General features: G+C 39.0%; 1 protein-coding gene across 1 annotated transcript in view; it reads right to left on the bottom strand.

The window, feature by feature from the left end:
- The window catches only part of PLBD1 (phospholipase B domain containing 1), a gene marked incomplete at its 5' end in the record, with an annotated part of 82661 nt that overhangs the window by 1971 nt on the left and 53210 nt on the right, over positions 1-27480 (bottom strand). The window contains 4 exons of the mRNA XM_027856458.1: positions 5449-5555; positions 9272-9457; positions 11544-11684; positions 11812-12012. Coding sequence (XP_027712259.1) covers positions 5449-5555; positions 9272-9457; positions 11544-11684; positions 11812-12012 — 635 coding nt within the window. The remainder of the gene's footprint in view (positions 1-5448; positions 5556-9271; positions 9458-11543; positions 11685-11811; positions 12013-27480) is intronic.

The raw sequence follows: 27480 nt of genomic DNA, 5'->3' as shown, positions 1-27480 counted from the left end.
ACACACACACACACACACACACACACACACACACACACACACACACAGAGCAGCAGCAGCAGTACCAGCAGCAGCACTGGTTAATGGTAATTGATTATTGTCTCTGACAGAAACTGACTAAATATAAAACAGCATTGAATTTTTCTTCCATATTAAAATGGTACCATGTCTCAGCAGGCCAAGGGTCAGGAAGACGTGAATTCAAATCCAGCCTCAGATGCTTACTAGCTATGTGACCGTGGACAAGTCACTTAATCCTGTTTGCCTCAGTTTCCTCATCTGTAAAATGAGCTAGAGAAGGAAATGACAAACCACTCCAGGATCTCCACCAAGAAAACCCTGGATGGGGTCACAGAGAATTGGAAATGAATGAAATGACCGAACAACAACCACGCTCAGATTCCACCATCGGATAGCAGGTAGCACGACCCAGAACTGCCTCCCTTGGGGGGAAATACTTAATGACCAACTAAATTAGAAGTAAGGGTCCTTCTGAAAACCTTAAGGAGTGGTTCATTTGTTTGGGCACCGCTGCCCATTAATCCTGACTACTCATTTTGTCTCCCAGAATCTGACAATTTAAGAGAAAAGTCAAGTTGGTCAGACAGACTAGAATGTATTTACATATGTTTCTACTTCTGTCCCTATCTGTAGCCACCATATGTATTATACAAAGCAACAGCTAGGTGGCACCATCTTGCACAAAGTGCTGGGGCTGGAGTCAAGAAGACTTAAGTTTAAATCTGACCTTAGATATTTAATGAGACTTTCGTCCTGCCATTGGACTATGATGAAGATGGAAGACAGAGTAAGGCTGATGACTTTGTGCAACTCTGCTTCACTTAAATCTAATTCATGCACAAGTCAAGATATCATCCTGTTGTCATTGGTCCTTTTCAAAAAAACTAACGATGAATAACAAAAACAAGCTGTGTGACCCTAGGCAAGTCACTTAACCCTGCCTCAGTTTCTTCAGCTGTGAAATGGGGATAATAATAACAACTACCTCTCAGGGTTGTCGTGAGGATCAAATAAGATAATATTTGTAAAAGTGTACTATATAAATGCTTCCCCCCACCCCCGCCCTTCTCTCCCTCTCTATACTATAAGGTTAAATCTATGCCAGTATGAGTTATTTCTTTTTTTTTTTTTTGGCTAGGCAATGGGGTTAAGTGACTTGTCTAGGGTCACACTGTTATGTGTCTGGGGCTGCATTTGAACTCAGGTCCTCCTAACTCCAGGGCTGGTGCTCTATCCACTGTCCCACCTAGCTGCCCCTAGTTATTTCTATAATGTTATTTCATCTACTCTGTCCAGGAATAAGTAAATTTTAGTCACACCGGCCTATTTGCAATCCTATTAGGGAAATAACCAGATGTGTTCTGAAAAGCACACAGGTTGGCTCATTGTCCTGGTGAGAGGGACATATCCTTCACTCTTCTTTTAACCATTGAAAAGTAGACCAAGCCTGAGACCACTGGCATGAGGTAGCGGGCAGAAGCTTAAGTGTTCTCAGCTCTTCCGGGAGTTCCATGAACCTTGTGGCTCTCTATCCAACTGCCATCAAGTTTGGTGCTTCCCATCCTAGTCATCCCAGGCTTATCTAGTAGTAGACTTGTTCTACTGTGTTGAGGTATACGGTAGAATGGTAAGTTAGTAAGATAGTCTAGGCAAAGAGCTGGCTAGGACTTTGAAAAATTCAGGAAGGCAGCAATTAGTCCTTCAGGTATCCTGTCATCCAGGCTGGCCAAACACTGATGTCGAGAACCAAGATCCTTTGGTCATTGTTTTCTCTTAAAATGTTTTAGGTTTAATAAAATGTATAATATAGAACTCCATTATTTGGTGATTCAGACCATAGAATAAAATTCTCCCCTTTCCCCACTGGACCTAGAGTTTCTTTTGCACATTAATTTCTTTGTGACGAGGTAGAATAGATTATATTGGCCTGTGAGTAAGGAGTGCTGGGTCCTAGCCTAGGTTGTTGGATTCTAAGAAGTTCAATGCTTTTTACATTCTATGGCTACAAATTTACTTTTAGCAGTGTCCTCCTACTTTGAGGGGCATTGAGATCAAAGGCCAGATTCCCTAGATGGGTGAAGACTGAAATAGGCTCCTGTGGATCAGCAAGCTTTGAGGACAGATTCACCACTATTCAGGGTAGGCTCTGATGGAACATCCAATGGAGAAGGAGCAGAGGAGCCTTTAGAGCAGAACACAGTGTTTAGGAATACCTTTATTTTAAAAAAGGACAGCATTTAATACATATCTACTACATATCTTATACAAGAGGAAACGGCTTATCAGGCTAAAATTGTCAAATGGAGATCCAAATATATACGTGTATACATACATATATGTATATATATATACACACATATAAAATAAATAGTGTGTATATACATATATATGTATATTATCTATTTATAGGCATATATGAATGCACAAATATATTTACACATACATATATAACATATGGGACAACTAGGTGTCTCCCTACATAAAGTGCCAGACTCTAAAGTCAGGAAGTCTTCTTTGTGAGTTCAAATCTGGCCTCAGACACTTACTAGCTGTGTGACCCTGCACAAGTGACTTAACCCTGTTTGCCTCAGTTTCCTCATCTGTAAAATGAGTTGTAGAAGGAAATGGCAAACCACTCCAGTATCTTTGCCAAGAAAACCCCAAATGGGGTCACAAAGAGTCAGACACAACTGAAAACAATTGAAAATAACTCTCTCTCTCCACATACATACATACATACATAAACGTGTGTTTTTGTGTTCCTGACTACTCAGTTTGGCTTATGAAATCTGACAATTGTGGAGAAAGCTCAATTCTTTCAGACAGACTAAAAAGTATTTATGCATGTTCCTATTTAAGTCCATATCTGCAGATGCTACATGTATTCTATATAGAGGCAGCTGGTGGTACAGTGGATAGCATAGCAGGCTTCACACATACACATATACTTATACTCAGACCTAGTGTAACCAATAGATTTTTGGTTGTTTGAGTTAATGGTTGACAGCAACAAAAATGTATTTTTGTATTAGGAATGTATATCTATCTTTTTTTTAGTAAAAAATAGGGATCAGCCCTAACAGAAATGAAAGTTTTAAAAGTCTTTTTCCCCTCTTAGTGACTACAAAAATGGGAAAGAGGGGGGAAAATACCCTCCGAAGCAGTTTTGTAGCTTTTAGTTTGGACTTAAGAATCTCTCCCTGAAAATGCTGTCTTTTCTACTTTTTCTTTTTCTCTTCAGCTTGGAGAACTCTTAGAAAACAGAGTTGTGGGGAAAAGAGGTTATTGTTGTTGAGTCATTTCAGTCATGTTGGACTCTCTGTGATCCCATTTGGGGTTTTCTTGGCTTGCCATTTCCTTCTCCAGTTCATTTTACAGAAGAGGAAACACTTAGCTGTGTTTGTCTCAGCTAAGTGACTTGCCCAGGGTCAAACAGCTAGTGAAGTGATTGAAGTCACATTTGAACTCAGGTCCTTCTGATTCCAGGGTCAGTGCTTTATTTAATATGCCACCTAGCTGCCCCAGGGAAGCTGGTACCTCGAGGTACCTCGAGGCTAAACCAAATACAATTCTTTTGAGAAAAAAGTAATACTTCATTTTTTTTTTTTGGCAGGAAAAGCTTGACTTGCCTGACCACAGTGTGCTAATCTGAATGGTTTGGTAGAATTGTATTGCTTAGTAAGTAATAAGCAAATGTACCTAAAAGGCAATGGAAAGAAACAAAAGATTAGGTCAAACCATGCAGCTTCAGAATCTTTAGTAACAAATCAACTTGGAATAAGAGGTTTTTGTGGCAGAAAGAGAGACTGTACCTACAAATCTGAAAGTTTCACTTATAATCATCTGGTAGTATAGATTCTGGAACGTATTTGAGAAATTTTGAAAAAAGTATAAGCCGTGTAAAACAGAAAAGAAAGTTAGTAATTTAACTAAAGTGTACCAGAAAGGAAATGAAATTGGGAATCCATATAAAGATCAATATACTGTGACTCACAACAGAATTACTCTGGGTTAAAGAAGTCCCTTGGATGGCCAATATTTAAAGAAATCAAATCAGATTACTTGTTGGAAGGACAAATACTGAAGCTGAAGCTTAAATATTTTCACCACATAATGAGAAGACAGGACTCACTGGAAAAGACCTTGATGTTAGGAAAAATGGAAGGCCAAGGGAGAAGGGGACAGCAGAGGATGAAATGGATCGATAGTGTCATGGAAGCAATTGTGTGAGATAGATGAAGTTTCCTCAGTACTAAAACTCATAAATCCCCTTTGTACCTCCAAAGCAGTAAAACTTGATGAATCTGTAAACATTTGCTGTGCATTAAGCAAGAGCTAACCTGTGTGCTCCAATTCCTCTAACAAGGTAAAAATTGTGAAAGACCGCTAGCTTAACCACCAGGGGCTTCCTGCTTATCTGTCTCTAGGGACTTCTAAAGCCTTTATCAAAAGTCTTCCTGAGCCTTTGTCTCTAGGCAAATATTTCCAAATAAGGATATTATTGTACTAAGGGTCTTAGAAAGCAGCTTTTAGATTGTGCACCCAGAAACCCAGCCAATGGGAAGAAGGGTTCAAAAATGGGGAGGGGGTATCGCGTTAGGGCTATAAAACCTTGCTTCTCACAGCCAGCAGGCGCACTCCCTGGCTGCCGCTGCTTGAGTGACAAGGGCTGTGCCCTTTCTCATGAGAAAGAATAAAAATGTTTTCTGATCTCTGACTCAGCCTCCGAACTTTTAATTCTAGTGTGGCCTTCTCCCACACACAATGAACACGAATTTGAATAAACTTTGGGAAACAGTGGAGGACAAACGGGCCTGGTGTATTATGGTCTACGGGGTCATGAAGAGTCAGAAATGATTGAATGACTGAACATCAAAAATTAGAGTTAGACGCAAAGGAGGTGGGGGGGGCGGGGAACCAGGAGAAATTAAAGGTGGTTTAAATTGGGGCAATATAATTTAGAAGCTCAATTCTAAAAATGTTTTAACTCTTCAGAAAATATCTTGGTGGTTCAATGGACAGAACACTGGACTTGGAATCAGGAAAACCTTTGTTCAAATCTAGCCACAGACATTTACTAGCTGTGTGACCCTAGGGCAAATCACATAACCTTTGCCTTAGTTTCCTCATTTATAAAATGGGGATAGTAACAGCACCTACCTCTCAGGGTGGTTGTAAGGATCCAAGGAATAAAGTATTTTGCAAGTCAAATACTAGCTACAAAACAAGGCAGTTGTGGTGGATCTGCTTTCCCAGAGATATGCCTGTTTTTTGTATTATGGGAGTAGTCAGAGCCTTACTACCACACAAGAGACAGGAAAAGTAAGGGAATGAATATTTAAGTGTCTGCTATGTGCCAGGCACTGTGCTAAAGGCCATGGTGCTGCTGGAACCAGAAATGTGAGCATTTCTCCTGAAGCACTTTACCTTTGTGTCATAACAACCTGCTGGTTCAGGTTCTGTCGAGCTCAGGTCCCCCCTGCAGCAGACAGTATAACAAGGATCTCCTTCGCTGTACGGATCCTTCTTATAATCTAAGAAAACAGAAAAAGAGGATTGAGAAAGTAGAAGGAGTACGAGGCATCATTATCCACAGTTGGCTTTCTGGGCTCATTCCAAGGGCAAGAGACCAGAGAAATTAGAAAAGCACCTGAGAAGAACATATCTTCTCTTGAAATATTTCTTGCTTTGAAAACAAATAATGTGATGTCTTGGCCATTTTGTTCCAAGAAATAGAGAATGGAAAAAAAAAAAAGAAAGAAACAGAGAATGGGCAACAGTAAGTACCAGATCTTATGTTCAACCAATTCATAGGCCTGGAGCTAGTCATGCGAAGCCATTTTAAGATCTCTCCAGGGTATCCAGAATTCCAGGTACTCTGGATACATCTTAAGATGGTTTCACAGTTTTGAAAAGATTAAAAACTACCATCTTAAATTATTCCTTAGGGAAAAAGAAAGACAATTGTGACACGCATATAGACATTTATCATTTTAGAGCATGGGTTTCTTTTTGCTTGTGCAGGGTGGAGGAGAATTCATGGTCACGGAATGGATAACACAGCAAATTGAAGTGCAGGACCACTCAGGGAAGGTTAGATGTCATTGCTGATCATTGGGAAATATATCTTATTGGATTCATTGAACAATAGCTGGGTCAAGAAATGTCATTGCACACTAGTATAAGTGATTAAGTAGCTATTTATATAGAAACAAAGAATTTCAGAGACAAAGGCTTGTACTCTATATTGTTGAACTGGAATCCCAGAATTGGTTTTTTAAAAAAATGATGAGTAGGCGGACTTCAGAAAAACCTGGAAAGACTTATATGAACTGATGCTGAGCGAAGTGAGCAGAACTAGGAGAACAGTGCACACAGTAACAGCAATATTGTATGATGACTAACTTTGATAGACTTATCTCTTCTCAGTAATGCAAAGATCTAAGACAACTCCAAAAGACTCATGACAGAAAATGCTGTCCACATCCAGAAAAAGAACTATGGAGTCTGATTAGACTAAAGTATATTATTTGCTTGCTCTCTCTCTCTCTCTTTTGTTTTTGTTTCTTCTTTCTCATGGTTTCTCCCTTTGGTTCTAATTCTTCTTTACAACATGACTAATGTGAAAATAGGTTTAATATGAATGTATATGTTGAGCCTATATCAATTTACATGCCATGTTGGAGTGGGGGGAGGGGAGAGATGGGGAGAAAATTTGGAACTCAAAATCTTAGTAAAGTGAATGTTGAAAACTAAAAACAAATAAATAAATTTATTTTAAAAAATGATCCTTCAAGATTGATCTGTAAATCTGTTCCTGCACACTCCTATCTATGTGGTGCTCCACCAAGCTACCAGCAGTAGAGTAATAAACTGAACAAGGATTATAATTCAAAACTAACATCCTATCTTCTATAGGTAGGTTTTCCCAACCCCTCTTCATTAGTGTCTTTCCTCTGTTAAAGGAAGCCAGAAAAGGCAGTAGGCAAAGATGAGGATGGCGAGCACCAGAGAAAATGCCCAGAGCCAAAACAGGGAGTGTCTTATTCATGGGACAGCAAGGAGGACAGCACCACCACTACCAGTACCAGTACCAATGGCAGGGAGACCAATTGGGGGCTATTATGATAGTCTAGGTAAGAGATGATGAGCTTGAATTAGGATGCTGGTTGTGAGTGAAGAGAAATGCAAAACGTTGAGAAGGTCTGAGCAGTAATAGGACAAGAGAGCAAGGGGATTTGAGAGCAGAGGGTACTATACAGTTGAGCTGGTTTACAAAGGAGTTGAGACTGGTAAGGGAGAAGAGCAAGAGTGGTGGCCTGGGAAACTATTTAGGGGCAGAGGGATTGGATATCATGGTGAGAAAGGAGAATAAGTTTGGGATAAGTAAGGATAAGGAGATGGAATAATAGAAAATTATGTTAGGATAAAAGAATTTTGGAGTTCTTAAACATGGAAATGAAACACTTGCAGGTGATAGTAAGATTAAGGGTGTTATAGATAAGGTATAAGTAGCTGAGCTTTAGTTCCCCCTGGTAGCCGATGGCATTACAGGGATCTCCTTCGAGGTAGGAATCCTTCTTATAATTTAAGAAAATAGAAAAAGGGGATTGAGAAAATAAGAAGAGTAAGAAAAACCATTATCCACAGTGGGGTTTCTGGGCTCATTTCAAGGGAAAGAGACCAGAGAAATTAGAAAAGCACCTGAGAAGAACATATTCTTCTCTTGAAATATATTCTTATTTCAAAAACAAATATGGTGTCTTGGCCATTTTGTTCCAAGAAATATAGAATGGGCAATCCATTGACTCTATAAATAGCTACTAAATCACTAATACCATCCATCTGACCCAACATATATGACTGACCATATGTATTTCCACATGAAGGTAAGAAAAGATGTTTCTATCTGAACCAGTGCTGTACCTTTGTTGAGTCTCCTTTCCACGCTATTCTTAAGCAAACTTCTGTCTGGTAAATGCTGAATGGTCTACAGCTGTTTTATTTCTTTATAATCCCCAAAATGAACTACTGGACCAGCCTAGGTCAGCCCCAGCCCATAAGAGAATGATTCTCTCTGCATATAGCTGAGGTGGAACAGAGGAGAAACTTATGGGACCTGAGTGGATGGAGGAACTGGGAAGTATGGATATTTGAGGAACATCAACATGTGCATTGGGGGAAGGGGACATTAGGAACACACACTGAGTTGCAGGAGCGAATATGATGAAGGAACCAAAGCTTACACCAAGCATATGAACTTGGGTGATTTGAAAAGATGTTAATGCCATCAATAGAAATAAAGAAGTTCAGAAGAGAGTTAGGTTTGGAGGGGGAAAATAATGACTTCTGTTTGGAGTTTGTTAAGTTTGAGAGACCCATAATATATTTAGTTTGAGATATCCAAGAGGCAGTTGGTGACATGGGACTGAGGATCATGAGAGACTAGGTCTGAATATATAGATCTAGGAGACATTTGCATAATTAATGTGATAATTAAACAGATATGTGAGTTGTTGAAGTCACCAAGAATAAATGCAGAGGGATTTAATGGATAGAGCTTTGGACTTGCAGTCAGGAAGACGTGTTCAAATCTCATCTCAGACACTAGCTATGAAGGTAACCCTGGACAACCTCAACAGTCTCACTTTCCTCATTTGTTGGACTTAACAACCTCTAACATCCCCTGTAACTCTAAATCTATCATCTTAAGGTCATATGATTATATAGAGTGAAGAGAGGGCTCAGGACAGATTATTAAGGGACACCCACAGTTAAAAGATATGTTGAGAATGAAGAATGACCAAGAGTAACAGGAAAAACCAGAGAGGAGAAAGTATCTAGGAGTAGAGGTCAATAAGATCAAATACTACAGAGAGATGAAGAATAATAAAAACTGAAAAAAAACCTGAATTTTTGTAAATTCATTTTGTTTTCTTGGAAAAGTGAATGTGTTAATGAAAAGGTGACTAAACATGCCTTACAGGTTTTTGGCCTGTTGTAAGTATACATTTTTTGTTTAAATATCTTTTAAAATTATTTTTTAAAATTTTACAACCTCTTTTAAAAGAGAATGAAATTTCATTTGTCTCAGGTGGATTAGGTACTGTGCTACCTATACCCTGGATGAAGTGTTGTCTCACAGAGGCTTCCACAATGAACACATAATTTAAGGACAGTTCTCATGACTCACAGGTAGGAGAATGAAAGTGTTTAAAAATAAGGTTCTGAAGAGAAGGGCATTACATACTGTTAGACCGCATGATCTTCTTCATGGATTCTATGTTGGTCACTTTTCCCTGATCCCGGCGGAAGATTTTGGCTCTTGGAGCTAGGTCGTAAGAGTAAACCAAGCCGAATTTCTGAACCATCATTGGGTAGCCACTCAAATCGTAAGTCCTCTTATGGAAAGGAATGTTGTAGGATGGCCAATATCCTGAGTAGAGGCAGAATTGAGGTTGAAGATAGGGAGAAGAGTTGGAGGGAAGAAGAGAAAGAAAAAAGGAGAGAGACAAAGAAGAGAAGTTATTTGTTGTAATTCATTTTGATAATGGGAAAAGTTACAATGAAATTATACTGGGACACAAACTGTACAGCTTGAGAAAATGGTACTTCAATAGACCCTTCTTCTTGGAGGAAGGTCCCCAAGTAAATGCATCTCCAAGTTTACTTAAAAGGTGAAGCATTAGAATCCGTTTTTTTTTTAAACTAGTGTTTAGCCAATTATCTTTTTAAAAGTTTTTTTTAATGCTTTTCATTTTTAAAATATCACCATCATTTCTTAATTACTACTCCCACATAGAAAATATCTTTGTGACAAAGAAAAACAGCTAAAAGAACAAATCTACACATTGACCATGTCTGACAGTATATGCACTATTATGCATCCATAGTATGCCATCTTTCTTTTTTCTAGAAAAAGTCCATTTAATCGGTAGTCCTCAGGAATTAAGATCATTACATTAATGTAAATCCTGATGTCTTTTAGTTCAACTAAAGATCTTAAAGCAATTTATAGACTAGGAGATAAATTTCCTGGGGCTGCACTATAACACTACAACAATATTCACAATCTGGTGGAATCCCCCAAAAGACAGATGGCTTTGAATGCTCCTCTGGGGGAATTTAGGTGCCAGTGTATCTCACCCCTCCCCCAAAAAAGATTATCCAATGAATTGGCCACCAAAAACAGCATAGCTGTAATTCCTTAGAATCTTCAAGTTTTCCTAAGCTCAAGTTGCACCTGGTAATGGGATTCAAACTCAGTTATGTTGCCAAAGCTAATAGCAAAGGGAAGGACCTAGCCCTAAGAAGAGCCAAAGTGACGGTTGAGTCAAGATAGGAAGTGACACCATAAGCAGGCACGTAACTTATTGTGAAAGGAAAGAATGTCTTGAAGGTTGGTAGGTAATAGCCATTGGGATCTGGATTGGGTGATAAATTTGGAGTGAAGATTCAAGGAGGAAAGGTTACTAAGTGCTGGAAGAAGAGGAAGAGTCTGGAAGTGGCAACAGAGAGCAAGGAGTATTCCAACTCACGTACCAGGTAAGGGGAAAAGGGTATGAGAAAAAAAAGCACAACCAGTATTAGAAAGGATGGCCAGGGATGTGGTGTCTTCCAAGGGGAGTCAGGCCCTAGTAAGTGCCAAAAGATAGAAGGTGCATGAAAGGAAGAGGTCTAAAATGAAAGGAAGTTTGCCAATTATATAGATCCAGAATAAATATAGCCTAATATAATCTAATTACAGGCTAAATATAGATTTTTGCTAATTATAGACTAAATAAAGATCCAGAATAAATATATTCTAATATATTCTAATTATAGACTAAATACAGATATTTGCTAATTATAGACTAAATAGAGATTCAGAATAAATATAGTCTAATACAATCTAATTATAGGCTAAATACAGGTAATTATAGACTAAATAGAGATCCAGAATAAATATAGTCTAATATAATCTAATTATAAGCTAAATACAGATAATTATAGACTAAATAGAGATCCAGAAAACATAGTGGAAGGGATGGGCAGATGTTGAGTGGGATGCTGTGGGAATAGGGTTGGGATGGGACCAAGGGAAGGAGTAGCAAACATCAGGCAGAGAGATCACTGATGAGAAGAGTGAAAGAAGGAGGTGGAAGTAGGATAAACATTGGGAAAGGAGCGCTTACAGCAGTAGATGACTAAGGAAAAAATTTTCAATCCATCTATTCTATAAAACTCTGACTTCTCAAATTTAGATATTAATTTCCGTAATCCCCCTGAGCACTACTTGTTCCATTTGACACATGGGGAAACTAAGAACCAGTGAGGTTTTAAGTGACTTATCCAGCAATATCAGAGAACAGGCCAATCTCCAAGGGGTGTGAGAAATTATAAATGACTAATTACAAGGTCTCAACCTCAAACTGTAGGGATGCAGTGCAGATCTCAGCGCTGGACAACCAGTTTATGGTAACTTAGTCTAATTTTTTTTTTCCAGCCTGACTAGTACAAGCAGACCTCTGCCAAGTACATACCTTTCCTAAGAACGTCAGTTTGGTCTGTGAATTCCACGAGCGTGGGAATTTGCTCCACGATGAAGAGGGTCTCATTGGCAAGACTGTCATTTAACTTCACTTTTTTCAGATCAAGGATCATGTACTGGTTGTTATAAGTACCTAAGATGGGGGAGAACATGGCCTGCCATTATTGGCTATCTCGAAACAAAAGATATACATGCATATGTTGTGATACCAAAGAAAAATTGTCTTATTTGACTGGAAGCTCATTTATAAGGTTACTTACCAGAGTTGTATCTTGAAAAGATATTTGCCCACCTCTTGCCACCATCTGCCATCATATTGGCAATCCGGACCCTTTGCCAGGCCAAAAGAGATTCTGGCACCACGTGTTTTAGCAGGGTATAGTTAAATACGGTGTTGGTGGTCTGCAGCATGACCAAACCACTGCTGAGAAGATAAAAGTCATCCAGAGATTCCAAAAAACCTACAGAAAAATAAACAGTACAGAATCATCTTTATTTTGCCAGATTGTATAGTCATAAAACACTCTGCAAAAGTTAAATTTCAGTTACTTAACATGAACTATATTCAGGAGTGTGCTGAAACCACCTTGAACAGGCTTGAATGAGACTACTGAATTTTCAGTTTGAGCATTTACATTGCAGAAATTGGCAAATGCTATAGATCGGGGCTTGATTTATTATTCTGTTGCCCAAACTTGAGAAAATGATAGAGAAAATGTTAGTAATTCAAATTGAACATAAAAGTACGTCATTTATATACTCCCAATCCCCTCCAGAGCTGGTTATTAAACATTTACAAACATAACGCTGGATGAAGGGATCTGGTGAGTTCTAGTGGGCGAATGTATAGGTCTGCCCTTTCCCTTTTGCCCTTGACACACTTCTTGTAGGCTATTTGGCACAGGGAGCAGAGAGACACTACACACAGGCAGCAAGAGGCTGGCATGTGAGCAAGTCATAGAAAGTTTGGGGAATCAGATTTCTTAGGTTTGCACACTTCTCTGCCTGAGTTTCTCTGCCAACAATGCTGGGGAGGAGTGAGGAGTCAAGAAAAGAACCGAGTGCTGAGATGTAAGCTGCCAATGCAGTTTGTGGGGGTCATCACTGCTGAGAAGAATCCAGAATGCCAGGGCCCGTTAGCTATCATGGAGTGCAGAGGAAAAGGTGAACAGGGGCAGGGTAACAGACCTTTGTTCTCTCACTGACTCTGCTTTCCTGTATAAACTCTAACGTCTATCTAGGATGAGGGTCCAGGATATACCCCTCCCCTCTGCCCCATCCCCCTTTCTGAAGCTACTTCCCATGACCTGAGGGTACCCATACAGAGTTGTAGGAGACCAGAAGACTGTGGGGATGAATGTTCTAGGCAAGAATGCCTGATTTATTTCTTTTCCATTTTTATCTATGTAATAAATTTAGTGGCCCCAAAACACTTCATTTGAATCTAATGAACATGGCTTGGTTATAACTAAGAAAAGAAGATTCCAGATGTGGAATGAAGAGGTAGCAAGCCATAGGTCTTTCATGATTTAATAATCTTGAGCAATTTTCTATATCAATTACTAGGCTAAAATTTAAAGGCTTGGTTCTTTTGTTACATAGGTAGCAGGAGATAGGAATGCCCTCTAGTGGCTAGTGCAAATTTTACAGCCTTTTATTTTGGCGAGGTTCTTTCGCCGGAGTTTGCTGATGGGACTACTGGGCGGGTGGCTGTAGTATATCACCATCTGGCAGATAAATTACATATTCAGTATCTCCTTTGGTGATCAAATGGAACCCTTTCTATGTGGAAGGGTGGCACATGAGTTGGCATGAGCTGCTAGCACTACAGCAGCGTCTCAAGCGTGGCAAGGATCCAATTATCATCTCAGTGTAGATGATTCTCAGATGTATTTATCCAGCCCTAAACTCTCACCTGGCTTCCAGTCTCAGAACATTCAATGCTCTAGAACTGGATATCCTCTAGACATCTTAATCTCAACATATCCAAACCTGAACTTGCCATCTTTCGCCACAAACCCTTCCCTCTTCTTAATTACTATAGAGGACACCGCCATCTTCCCAGTCATCCTCATTCACAACTTGGGCATTATCTTCAACTCTTCATCTCTCTAGCCAATCTGTTGCCAAGTCCTATTAACTCCATTTTCTTAACATTTCTTACGTGTGTCTCTTCTTTCCTCTGTATATACCCCTTCTCTCCTCCAAAACTGCCAAGTTCCTGGTGCAGGTCCTCTTTACCTTATACCTAGGTTTTTGCAATTGCCTCCTGGTTGGTTTCCCTGTCTCAGGTCTCTCTCCACTATGGTCCTTCCTCTATTTAACTGACAATGAAGTGCAGGTCTGACCACATTACCCATCTATTCAATAAATTATGGTGGTTCCCAACTATGTCTAGGATAAACTATAAACTATAGAATAAAATACAAAATCTTCTGTTTGATTCTGTTGGTAGAGCTATAAACTGATCTAGCCATTATGGAATACAATTTGGAATTACATTTAAAATGTTACTAAAAAGTCCATATTAATAAATCAACAAGGACTTATTAAGTACCTAGAGGCAAATGTGGTACATTGGAAAGACGCTGGAATCAAAGAAGCTTAAATTCTAGATCTGCCCCCACTACCCGTGGGACCTTGCCAAGCCACTTAATCTCTATGAGACTCAGTCTTCTCATCTATAAAATGAGGCAGGAAGGGGAAAGCGTAGACTATATGGCCTTTAAATTACCTTCCAGTTCTAAGTCTATGGTCCTATGTTCCAGGCATAACGTTGGATGCTGAAGATACAAAGACAAAGCAAAATAGTCTCTGCCTTCAAGTTTGTATTCTATTGGGGGAGAAAACATGTACACATATAGTCATGTACAAAATAAATTCAAGATAATTTTGAGGAGGAAGACCTTCGCATCTGTGGGGTCACACAGAAGGTGATGCTTGACCTGAGTTTTGAAAGAAATCAGGGATTCTAAGAGGTAGAGAGTGAAAAGGGAGTGAGTTTCTGGCATGGGAGACATGTGGTACAAAGTCATGGAGACAGGAGATAAGTTGTTTATAAGGAACGGTAAGACGGCTTGGTAGGGTAGATAGATCATAGAGTCTGCAAAGAAGAATAATATAAAACAAACCTGCGAAGGGTGGTTGAGACCAGATTGTTGAGGGCTTTACATACCATACTGAGGAACTGATATTTGATCTTAATGGTAATTGGAAGCCATTGGAGTTCACTGAGTAGGAGAATGATATGATCTAGCTGTGTGCTAGATGAGTTGAGGAGCAGACTGGCTTAAGCCTAAGCAATGAATTCAACTAGGAGGCTAGTGCAATAGTCTGGGCAAAAGGTAATGAGGGCTTCAACCAGGGTAGTGATAAAATGAGTGAAGGGAAAAAGATGAATGTGAGATGTGCAGTGGAGGTAGAATTGATAAGACGTGACAACTGACTCAAATGTAGGACGAGTGAGTGTGAAAAGCTGAGAGTGACTCCGAGATGGAGATGCCCTTGAAAGAAACAGGGAACTTCAGAAGAGGGGTTGGTTTGGCTTTGCTCTGGGACAGGTTGAGATGCCTATGGGGCATCTAGGTCAAGATGTCTAATAGGCAGATGTGAGACTAGAGCTGAGGAGAAAGTCATCTTTAATGAGATGATAATTAACTCTATGGGAGATGATGAACTCAACTAATGAGAGTGTATAGGTAAGAGAGCTCTATATACGGTAGACAGAATGTAGAGCCATAGGGTACCTCCCCCAGTTAAGGGTGGGATATGGATATCTGTTGATCCAGGCATATAGCCCAAGGAGTTCAGAGACAGAAAGAAAAGGTCCCATATATACTAAAATATTCGTTCATTTACATGTTTTGGTGGAATCAAAGAAGTGGAAGCAAAATAGATATCCATGAGATGGGGAAAATGTGGTATATGAATGTTATTGAATAGTATTGAGAAAGGACAACAATGAAGAAATGATACGGCATGAAGTAAGCAGAACCAGAAAAACAACAGACACAATTAAGACAAAGATGTTAATGGGAAAAAAACCAACAATAATAATGATGAAGCTGACTCTTCCCTGGAGAAGAGTCTGGAATGTATTCAACACTGTATTAATTGTACTGAGAGATGCAGACAAAGTATTTCGACATGGTCCATAACCCCAAGGAACTGGCAAGTTAGTTGGGAAACCAAAATGAAAAGACATGAACCAATCAGAAGCAATATGGAGTAGTGGATAGATCTAGAGTCATGAAGATTTTGGTTTCAGGCCTGCCTATACTAGTTGTATGATCTTGGATAAGGAATTTACCCTCTCAGTGCCTGAGGAAGCTCTCTAAGACCAGAAGTCACAGGAGTTACTCATTTGCATTAGTTAAGGGAATTTTCCACACAGGGAGTTGCTGACATTGATAAAATCACAGATCTGTTACACCCTTCCCTCCCACCCCTGCAAGTATGAAACGCACTATGGTAGGCATTTGTGAATAGCAATTTTTGTCCCTGGGGCAGCCCAAGCTACATCCAGGTGAAATGGCATAGAACATTATAAGGCTCTCAATCTGGGACACTGGGCCCTGGGCTGCTGGGAGGTCATTCTAGAGTGGGACTGGGCCAGGAGAGAAGTCATTTGAGGTTAGGAAATGAGCCATTTGGTAACTTCCTCTTTTAACTTCTTGCTAACAGGTGCTAACCTCAGTTCTTTCTTCTGTGGAAGGGGTACTGGTGTTTTCAGTGCTATGGCGCAAAACCCTTACAGCACCACCCTAGTTATGAGCTTTGGTCCTAAACACTGGTGGGTGATTCAAAGATAAAAACAAAACCTTGTCCTCCAGAAGCTTATATTCTACTAGAGAAATACAACACTAGACAGATAAGTAAAATACAAAGAAAGGAGTGAAGAAGGCTAGGGAGAGATCAGAGGTTTATGAAAAAATCTGAGGAAGACCCTTAACAGCTGGGAAAAATGAGGAGGTAGCACCTAAGTTGAGCCTTGAAGGTTCTCTAACTCAGATTATTTGAAGGCAAGGTCTATGTCTTGGTTGTTTTTTTTTTTTTTTTCTGCTGCACTATGAATGAATGGCAATTTAAAAAAAATTAAGCTGGAGTCAGGAAGACCTGAGTTCAAAATCTTGCCTCACATACTTACTAGTTGTGTGACTCTGGGCAAGTCACTTAATCTCAGTTTCCTTAGCTATAAAATGGGGATAATAGCAGCATCTACCTTGCAGGGTTGTTGTGAGGCTCAAATGAGTTAATATTTGCAACGTACTTAATACGGTTTCTGTAACGTAGCAAGCACTATATAAATGTTGCTGTTATTGCTATTATTATTATCATAATGCCAAGCATGGGAGTTACAAATACAAAGGCAAAACAGTTCCTCTTCTTAAGGACCTTATATTCAAATAGACAACACCTAGAGGGGAATGTGTTTTGGTTTGAGAAGTCACAGGAGGGGAGGGGATCCATAGGAGAGCTGATTGACACATTCCTTCTAGGAACATTGTGCATTGTTGAAAAGACAGAATTATGGGAGCTGACTCTTAAGATAGATTTTGTTTTAGTAGACCTGTGATTTCATTGGCATAAGGAACTACTGAGGAAGAAAATCTATTAATGAAGATTTGAACTCACTCTACAATTTAAGGTGTAAGAGAGATGCCTGGGAGTGGGATGGTGGGAAAGTGAGAAAATGCTCCTTCCTGGAGATAAAAAGATGTAATCAAGGGAAATTTTAACAAAGTCAGTTAGGCAGATGTGGTCTCTGCATTGGAAGAGATTAGAGTTCACGCTGAGATAGATAAGTAATAATAATAGCATACATATAGTATGTAGTTTACCTGTTTTACCCCTATTTTATAGATGAGAATACTGAGGCTCAGAGAGATTGAATAGAAGGACACATAGGACTAGTACCAGAGCTAGGCTTTGAACTCAGGTCTTCTAACTCTAAGGTCACTACACTTTTCACTATGCCCATACTCCTCTTTTCCCTCCACTCCATTCTTCCTCAATTCATGCCTATATAACTGAATTGGCCCATGGGGGCATCCCAAGAAGTATGTGCCTAGAACTCTGCTGAAAATGTCTGGGGACTACAGAGACATGGTAACTCAGCATTTGTTTCTGCTCAGAGCCAAAAGATATGGGTGAGGTAGTTAGGTGGCATGGTGGATTTAATACTAGGCTGGAAGTCAAGACAACTTAAGTTCAGATCTAGCCTCAGACAGTAGCTGTGTGACCTTGGGCACGTCACTTTAAACAAACAAACTGTTTGCCTCGGTTTTCCCATCTGTAAAGTGGGGATAATAATAGTACCTACCTCTCAGGGTTGTTGTGAGAAGCAAATGATATAATATTTGTAAAACACTTAGCACACACTTGGAACACAGTGGGTACTTCATAATAAATGCTTCCTTGCTTTGAAATGACAAAGTGATGCCCTCATTGGTTGCTGAACCCGAGAAGGCAATGATACAGTGCACCTTTTTAAAGAAGAGAAAACTTCTGGCTTGGTCTCTGCTCTTATATTTACCAGTGGCAGGGAAATTCAGTTCTGCTTTAATGTAACATATATCACCAAAAAATCACCATATGATGCAAAATTTGGCAATAAAAGTCACAGGGCTTATGGGAAAAATGAGGTTGGGGCACATCATTCAAAAACTTTGTCAGGGATATGTGAAAAAAAGATATGAACTTAATATAACATTAGCATAGTTTCATGCATGTTAAATGGTTACAAATACAGAAATACCATAATAAATAGCGATGGCATCTGTTGTGGTCTGCCTACAACTGCTACTGGCCAGAAGATATATAAGAAATATAGCACTTTACCTGGAAAAAGGCCAGAAGTTTGTGGAAATGCAAGGTTTGCAGATTGTGAGTTATTATGAAGTGGCACAGTTTTCTGTATTCTTATGGTTTTTCACAGACAAAATTGTACATAAACAAACCCAAAATTTGTGTTATGCTCAAACTGTTCCCTAACACCTCAATTACATTAGAACAACTTCACATTTTCAAAACAAGTGTTATAGCAGAACTGACAGTGGTGTACTCTGTCTCCGGCCTCTCTGAGGAGGAGTTGGTGGATACAGGCTGTGTTCTCCCTCTATTACCATTCCCATATATACCATGGACTTGATTAGGTGACCTTGGGCTTAGGCCTCTGGCAGCATTTCCTGCATTGTGTTTCCTTTCTTGAGTAGATGACCAAACATCAGCTTCCACATGGATGTGACTAGCCTTGGATGTGACCTTGTGGTCTCAAGATGCTGGGTCAAATAAATGGAGTTGGCTGTCAGCAGGGTTTAGAATCAGAGAAGCCAACCACCCTTTGTTAAGGGCTTTGCACAAGCCTGGGCAGTCTTACCAGCAGAAGAATATTGGGGGTTGTTTGGACAACGCAGAGCCAAGGTGAAATGCAAAATGCCTGATCCCAGAAAATGCTTTATGAAACTTTGGATGAAATTTACATATCAGCCTGCCAAGATATTTCAACAGTAGTTATAAGTTAAGTAAATGAATGTTGTTTTAAGTTGTATCATTTTGTGCTTATGAGTATTTTGTGATTTAGCATTTCTTTTATGGTAAGAAATAAATACCTGTCCCAACCTGATTCCCATTATATAATGAATACCTTTTTTCTCCTCAGCTTGTGGAAGAGGTAGACATAAGTCAATAACCTTAGCTTTACATAATTTGTCTTCAAGGCACTGGGGTAGGGGGTTAAAGAGCACAGAGGAGTGTGAGGAAAGAGAGCCTAAACCTCCTGTTATCCCTCCTTCCCCTCAAGAATGAACCTAGTCGGGACCTCAGGCCTGGGTCTAGAAAAGATGGACCCCTTAAAGAGAGGGAGTGGGTATAGTGAGGGAGGAGGAAAGGAGGAGGGGCCTAACCTCTTAAGACCAGCAACATTTCTTTAATATTACATATCCATACATATTAAAGGAAATATGGTCTCACCAAAATACAAAAACACTTAGCTGGCATATAGCATATATGAACTATAAATCAGTAATGGGGCAAGTGAATTTGATGTAATTGAAGAAAGTGAGTCATCAGGAGGTACATATTCTGACAGGGTGGGGCTCAGGGAAATCATCTTATACCCAGTTAGTCAGCAATAGTTGGGAAGGGGAGATGGGATTTTTGGAACTGTTTGAAAGAAGGAAAGACAGATCATCACAAGATGAGAGGGCATAGTGTTCTAAACAGCACGTGGGGTTGAGAGAAGATTGGGAAGCAGTGATGGCCTTTCCTAGCAAGTGGATTGTGATTCAATCTGACAGCAACAAATGGACCAAGTGGGCTAGTTGATGTGGTTTGATTAGGGAACTGTTCCCTCATGACACGTAGGTATACATATTACAGCCACGAAGCCTTAACTTCAAATGCATGGAGTAAAGTCAGTGAAACATGTGAATTGAATCATATTCAATTCCATAAATTAAAAAAGAATTCTTATTGAGCACCTGCTAATTTCCAGACATGTGCTGTAGGATGTGCAAAAGTGAATTAGATACGGCCCCCTTTCAGGAGTTTAAATCTGGTGGCAGAAATGGGCCACATCCACAAACAGGAGAAGAGAAGAGAGAAGCAGAGGGAACAAGGGGTGGGATGGATTCAGGAAGCAGGGCAAGGTGGAGCTCAGAATTCATAGTAGGAGATGAGTGTTTATATTGATTTAGATATTTCTTCTATATATAGTTGGATTGTTATTAAATTGATAAGTTAAAATATACATACTTACACTCATATAAATTCATCTATGTATATATCTATAGATGAAATCAATTTGTTAAAATATATACATGCAGGGGCAGTTAGGTGGTGCAGTGGATAGAGCACTGGCCCTGGAGTCAGGAGGACCTGAGTTCAAATCTGGCCTCAGATATTTGACGCTTACTAGCTGTGTGACCCTAGATAAGTCACTTAACCCCATCGCCTAGCAAAATACGGAAAAAAAAAATACACACATGCACATGAAGCCATTGGTGTAGAAATGGGTGTACATGTAGCTACATTTGCACGTGTGTATTATATATACTTACATACAGAAGTGTATTTATGCCTAAGTTTATTCTAACACATTGATTTAATATATACATATATATGTGCATACATGTGTGTCTACACATATATTTTAACCCTTCAATTTAATCATATTTTAGATTAGAAAACACTGACAGACACAAATACATGCAAGGGAGTTGTGGCTGATGTTTTAGAGGTTTCACATATTGTCTTAGATTATCTTCCCTCCTTCCAAAAAAAGAAAACTCAAGCAGCAAAAATAATTACCACAACTGAAATTGCTGCTCATTTATTCTTATTATTCTAAGGCATGAAAGAGTTGAGCCCATTTGCAATAAGATTACCAGAGCAGTGCCTGGAGGTGCTGGGACTCTTCTGAAGCACCAGTTGTTTGCATGCATATTCCCTGAAAGACATACGAAGGCATCTAAGAAAAAAACTGGATGTGAGTTGAGTGAAATCTGAGCTTCATGGGGATCGTTATTCCTGGAACGCTATAATTCAGTGAACAATACTCTGAACGTTTTCCAACTAACGTTTCAACATCTGTGGCTCTACCCACTTCCCTGAACAAGAAAAAATTTCAAGAACTTCCAGTGGTTTTACGAGTTAGATTTTTAAGGGTTGTCCGTTATAGAAATGTCCTCTGCTCACGTAAATCAGCAGCTCATCTTTCTTAGCTGTCTTTCACTAGTATACAGAAATGAAAAATGTCTGACCATAAAGTCTATATCTATAGTAAATATAGCTACATGAACACATACATACATGCATGCATACATAACCATCTACACAGACTCAAATCCTGTGGAATATGTACAGAGATACCTTGTCTGCTGGCTCAGCAATGAAAGACATGGGCACTTTAGAATAATGAAGGAATCCTTTTATTGATACCTTAGCCACGACTGTGGCAAGAAAAATGTGTGTGTGTGTGTGTGTGAGAGAGAGAGAGAGAGAGACAGAGAGACAGAGAGACAGAGACAGAGAGAGGATTAAAAAAGGAGAGATGCCTTCAGCTTATTCTCTTTTCTCTGAAATATATGAAAAGCACTTCTCTCTCCTTCAGTTTTTCCCAGACTATTACAAGCAGCAAAGGGAGCAAATGGTAGCTAAGAAGTATTAGATAGATAGACAGACAGACATAGACAGATATGGACATGTATAGATATAGGTGTATACATTTATAGCCATATCTACATAGGTGAAATCAAGATAAAGATAATAACAGATTGAAATATTATGGTAAATATGACAGATAAAAACTAAAATTTGTAAGAAACTGTTAAAAATATTCAACTGTAATTCCAAGTAAACTCCCTGATTATTTTAATTGTGAATTGTTTTCCTTTGTCACAAGGCAGAGTTCAGTCTCGAAGGGAGCGGAAATTGACTGATTAAAAGAAAAAAGATTAAACCATATTGTAGAAAAATCTAAAATGCTCATGCTCACTAATAATCAACGAAATGCAAATTAAAATAATTTTGAGATACAATAATGCCCACTCAATTAGCAAAAATGATTAAAGTAGCAATCCAAAAATGCTGGCACAATTGTGAAGAAATAGGTAAGTTCATACCTTGTTGGTAGAATTGCAAACTCCTAGTATGTTTTTAGAAAGCAATCTGATAGTACATTACAGGAGTTATAAAAATAATCATGTCCTTTGACCCAATGATTATATTTGTAAAGATGTATCCTAAAAGCATTATCAAAAAGAAAGATGAAGAGCTACCTATTCGAAGATTTTTTATTGTCATTATTTATAATTGAACAATACTGGAAACAAACAAAATGGGATTAGGGGAATGGCTTAATAAACTGTGGCATATTAAAATAATGGTACTATAATATAATTTAGATTGATAAGTATGAGAAATATTAAGAAACCAGAAAGGACTTAATGAAATAATTCAAAGTGAAATGAACAGAACCAGAACAATAGAGTAAATGTTGACTATTACCATATAAGGGAAAACATATAGGATTGAATGGACAAAGAAAGCTCATGAGTATTAAGACTGACCAGTTGTTTGGACAATTTGCATGTTGAAATTCCTTTTTTTAAAAACTTATGGAGTTGGAAGGGACTCCAAGGGAGGACGTTGAGCCCAACTCATTCCTGAACATTATGCTTAAAATCATAGTTTTTATGACTTCCATGTCATATCATTTAGTTATTAAATTTACAGTTCTCTAAAGCCTTTAGATCTTTTTTTTTTGTGAGGGGGGTGTGGATCTATTACCTAGCTTGTGCTTGTGAAGTTGACATTTTGAACTCAAATATATGACCTTTTTTTTTTTTTTTTTTTTTTGGCTAGGCAATGGGGTTAAGTGCCTTGCCCAGGGTCACACAGCTGGTAAGTGTCAAGTGTCTGAGGCTGGATTTGAACTCAGGTCCTCCTGACTCCAGGGCTGGTGCTCTATCCACTGCACCACCTAACTGCCCCAGCCCATTGTTTAGAGGATTAAAAGGAGTGAGGATGAGATAGAGAACATACCATCTTGCACAGTCCTCCACCAGCAATGGCATCTGATGAAACTTTTCACTTCTGGCAATGGCTTCTCCCCTCTTTCTCCTGCAAAGTTCCTCTAATCCTCAAACTACCTAGACATTTTCCTTCCCTGGACAGGTTTCATCCATTAAAAACTGTGCTATGCCTCTTTTTACTCATCCAATGGACTTTCTCTTCCAATTTGTCCTCAATTCTCTCCCTCAGTTCTGAATTCCAGAAAAACTCCTTATGAATGAACTATGAGTCCTTACTTAAATATGGCAAAATTCAAGAATCTACACTGATGGCAGTCCCACTTTATTAGGTGTCTCCCACTCTGGAAATAGAAAAGATCTAGAAATGTCTCTAAATATATGTTGCAATTGCTGCTATCTACACTACTATTTCTACGCCTTGACAGTTCCTGGTGAAGACATTACCTTCCTCAGCTGGCACAAAAACAAAGACCTTCTATTGGTCCACATTTTAAGGACTGGGATCTAATGTTTGTATATATCAGTGAATGCACCAGTTCCAAACTGGATTCCTATGTATAGGGAGCCCTGTTATTTATTTCTCCTATAATCCTTAGTAATCCAAAAATGTATTTAAAATCTCTTAAATTATTACAAGTTGTATTCAGATCCATCCTTCCCAAGGTCATCCTACTCTGGATGCTCATTCTTGTATACAAATCTTAGAAAAGAATTCTGAGACATCATCCCAGCCATCATTCATTGGGGTCAGCTTGATCCTATCAAAAGTGAGGTACATCTGGCATATTTTAGTTATCCACAAGATGGTGCTCTCCTTGAATCATCAACCCAGGAATCACTTCAGTGTGGTCCAGCCTTCCAAAAGGTGACAGTATCCCCCACTGGCCACCAGAGGATGCTCATCCTGAAAATGCTTAGACTATTTTCAACCATAACTCTACCCCACTCTACCCCACCCCACTACACATATACATCTTTTTTTGGTGCAGTGGCCAAGTTTGGATTTTAAATTAGGGTATATGAAATATTGCTTAAAATTATAAATATTAAAAATAGTAAATTGATGGCTTTAGCTACTACCCAACATATGGAATCTTTTTCTTAGTTGAACTATATCCCATCATCTCCTCTCTCCTCCTCTGACATTTCCACATTCATAGAGCACTAGCATTCAACATACTATGGCAAAAAAGGGGGGAGGGATGCATAGCAAAAAATAAAGAAAAACTGTTAAGCATTTGGACATAGAGCCCTCTTTTACCCAACCATCTCTGGAAACTCTGGGATGCTGGGAGATCATCCATAACCACCTGCTCCCACTGTCTACAGAAAAGATGAAGGAAGAAGTTGCATGTCTTGGATCCCTCTCAGAATAAGGGTTAACAAATGGGAAGCAAGAGTAGTACAGTGACAGAGAACTGACTTCCTCTCCATCTCACCTATTTTTAATAGTCATCAGTCCCTGCCTCTCTGGACTTGCCTCAGCCATGCTTATCTCTACCACCCAAGTCTCTGAGTGGATTTGGGGGGTGCTGGCTATGGTCTCCTCTCAGCCTTTTTTGACTCACTGATGGAGCCCCAAACTATGGCAGAGAGGGATGATGACCAGGGTCTGGTCATCTCTAATTCCAAAGCAAGCTGCCATTCCTCCATAAGACAAGCAGCCATCCTAGCTCCAAAGGCAACTGCCATGTGCCCTAGTTACCTATATATCGAGTAAAAAGTCCCTAATCTCAAGGGCTAAGACATGTCACAGTAGCTTTCTACTGCCATCTCAGGAAGACTCAAGGGTAAATGAAAGAAAATGGACCCCTAAACTGATGTGTCTGTACTCTGATCTCACCAACTTCCTAGTCTCTTTCTGCAGTAGAGATGATCTAAGGCAGGGGTGAGGAACCTACAGCCCTGAGGTCACGTGTGGCTCTCTAGGTCCTCAAGTGGGACCATCTGACTGAATCCAAACTTCACAGAACAAATCTCCTTAATAAAAGGATCTACCCCTGATCTACTCCAGCTAGTTATGTTCTGGTAAATCCCCTTAATAGAAGGATTTGTTCCGTGAAGTTTGGATTCAGTCAGATGGTTGCATTTGAGGACCTAGACATATGTGGCCTCAAGGCCACAGGTTCCCCACCCCTGATCTAAGAGTAATTCTAGTACCTCACAATTTTGCTTCCCCCATGAGAATATCTATGTCTCCCCAGAGATAAAGGAGAGCTACTGAAACACCTGCTAGAACTGCTCTTTTATTCTTTTTATTTCTGCTATATAGTCACTTGACTGATCTCACTTTGTATCTTCTTACACAGTTTAGAAGCAAAAAGGTAATATAGAACATGAATGCTGATATCTTCTCTGCTAAGGAGAATGATCTTTGGGCTGGAAAAGACAGAACATACACAGGTGAAAAGGAGTTGAAAACCATGGTAAGCAGAGAAGATAGTAGGAAAGCATTAGCTGTTCTTGATAAATTCAAGTCACCAGACCCTGGTAAACTACTTTCCAGATTACTGAAATCAAAAACAAAAACAAAACAAAAATGGCAGATGTGATTAGTAGGCCTTGTTTGGATAAATGACAATTAAGAGATTACGGAAGATGGGTGAGGCTCCACAGGACAGAAGAAGGGCAAATGTTGTTCCAGTTTTTAAGAATAGAAGAAAAGTGGATTTTGTTGGACTCCAATTTCTAGCAAAATCTTAGGTTGTAGTATTAAAGGCTTGGTTAAGAGGCAGCTAGGTGACTTAGTCATAACACTAGACCTGGTGTCAAGAAGACCTGAATTCAAGTCTAGCCTCAGATGCTCACTGGCTGTGGGACTCTAGGCAAGTCACTTAAGCTCTGTCTGCCTCAGTTTCCTCATCTGTAAAATGGATATAGTAATAGTACTTAACTCGTGTGGTTGTGAAAATCAAATGAAATAACATTTGTAAAGTACTTTATAAGCCTTAAAGTGCTACATAAATGTTAGGTATCATTATTAATATATGGAAAATACATAAGAAAAAGAGTCATTTCCCCAACAGACAATTGGTCAAAGGATATGAACAGGCAATTTTCAAGAAAAGAAATGCAAACCACTCCTTTTGTGGTGGTAAGGAATTGGAAATTGAAGGGATGGTCATCAGTTGGGCAATGGCTGAACAAGTTGTGGTATATGAATGTAATGGAATACTAATGTTCTATAGGAAATGATGAGCAGGCAGACTTCAGAAAAACCAGAAAGATTTACATGAACTGATGCTGAGTGAAGTGAGAAGAACCAGGAGAACATTGTACACAGTAACAGCAACATTGTGCGATGACCAACTATGATAGACTTAGCTCTTCTCAGCAATATAATGATCTAAGACAATTCCAAAAGACTCATGATGCAAAATGCTATCCACATACAGAGAAAGAACCATGGAGTCTGAATGAAGATCAAAGCATACTATTTTCTCTTTTTTCTTTCTCATGGTTTTTCCCTTTTGTTCTGATTCTTCTTTCACAACATGACTAATGTGGAAATATGTTTAATATGATTATATATGTATAGCCTATATCAAATTGCATGCTGTCTTGGGGAGGTGGGATGGGAGGAAGGGGGAAAAATTTGGCACTCAAAATCTCATAAAAGTGAATGTTGAAAACTAAAAATAAATAAACAATTAAAAAAAATTAATTAATTACTTTTTTAAAAAAGAAAAGAAATGCAAATTACCAAAAACCATACGGAAGATTGCTTAAATTCATTATTAATATGCAAATTAAAACAACTGAATTTTAATCTCATACTCATCAAATTGTCAAAGATGACAAAAAATAAAAATGATACATGTTGGAGGGGCTATGGGAAGAAATGAACACAAATGCCTTATTGGTCAAGGTATGATTTGGACCAACCACTAGGGAACTATTTGGAACTATACTGGAAAAAATCATTAAAATGTGTGTATCCTTTGACCCAGTCATATAACTACTAGGCTACTCTAAAGGAAAACAGAGGGAAAGGTTCCATATATACAAAAGCAGTTATAATACAACTTTTTGTCACAGCAAAGAATTGGGAGCAAAGCAAGTGTCCATCGATTGGGGACTAGCTCAACAATTTGTGGCACATAAATATAAACAGCCAAAATGCTGATTTCTTTTATTTAACAAACTCATCATTGTTACATAGGTGGGTTCTACTGGGCCTGTATAAGCAGGTGGGGGGCATTTATTGAAAAATGACAGCAATATAAAGAAAGGATCAATACAGAATTAATCTTAAAGTTAATTTCCTTTTCTGACATGCTTACTAGATGCAGATCAAAGAAATGCTTTGGATATGGCTTTGCTCAAGCAACACATTTAATAAATTCTTTCATATGATTTTTGTGGGCAAAACAAAGAGATGGGGAGAGGCTGATA

Source organism: Vombatus ursinus, unplaced genomic scaffold (assembly GCF_900497805.2).
Source record: "Vombatus ursinus unplaced genomic scaffold, bare-nosed wombat genome assembly UNPS02011431.1, whole genome shotgun sequence".
Taxonomy (NCBI): Eukaryota; Metazoa; Chordata; class Mammalia; order Diprotodontia; family Vombatidae; genus Vombatus; species Vombatus ursinus.
The sequence above is the reverse complement of the archived record's forward strand: the minus strand, read 5'-3'. Positions and strand labels throughout refer to the sequence as shown.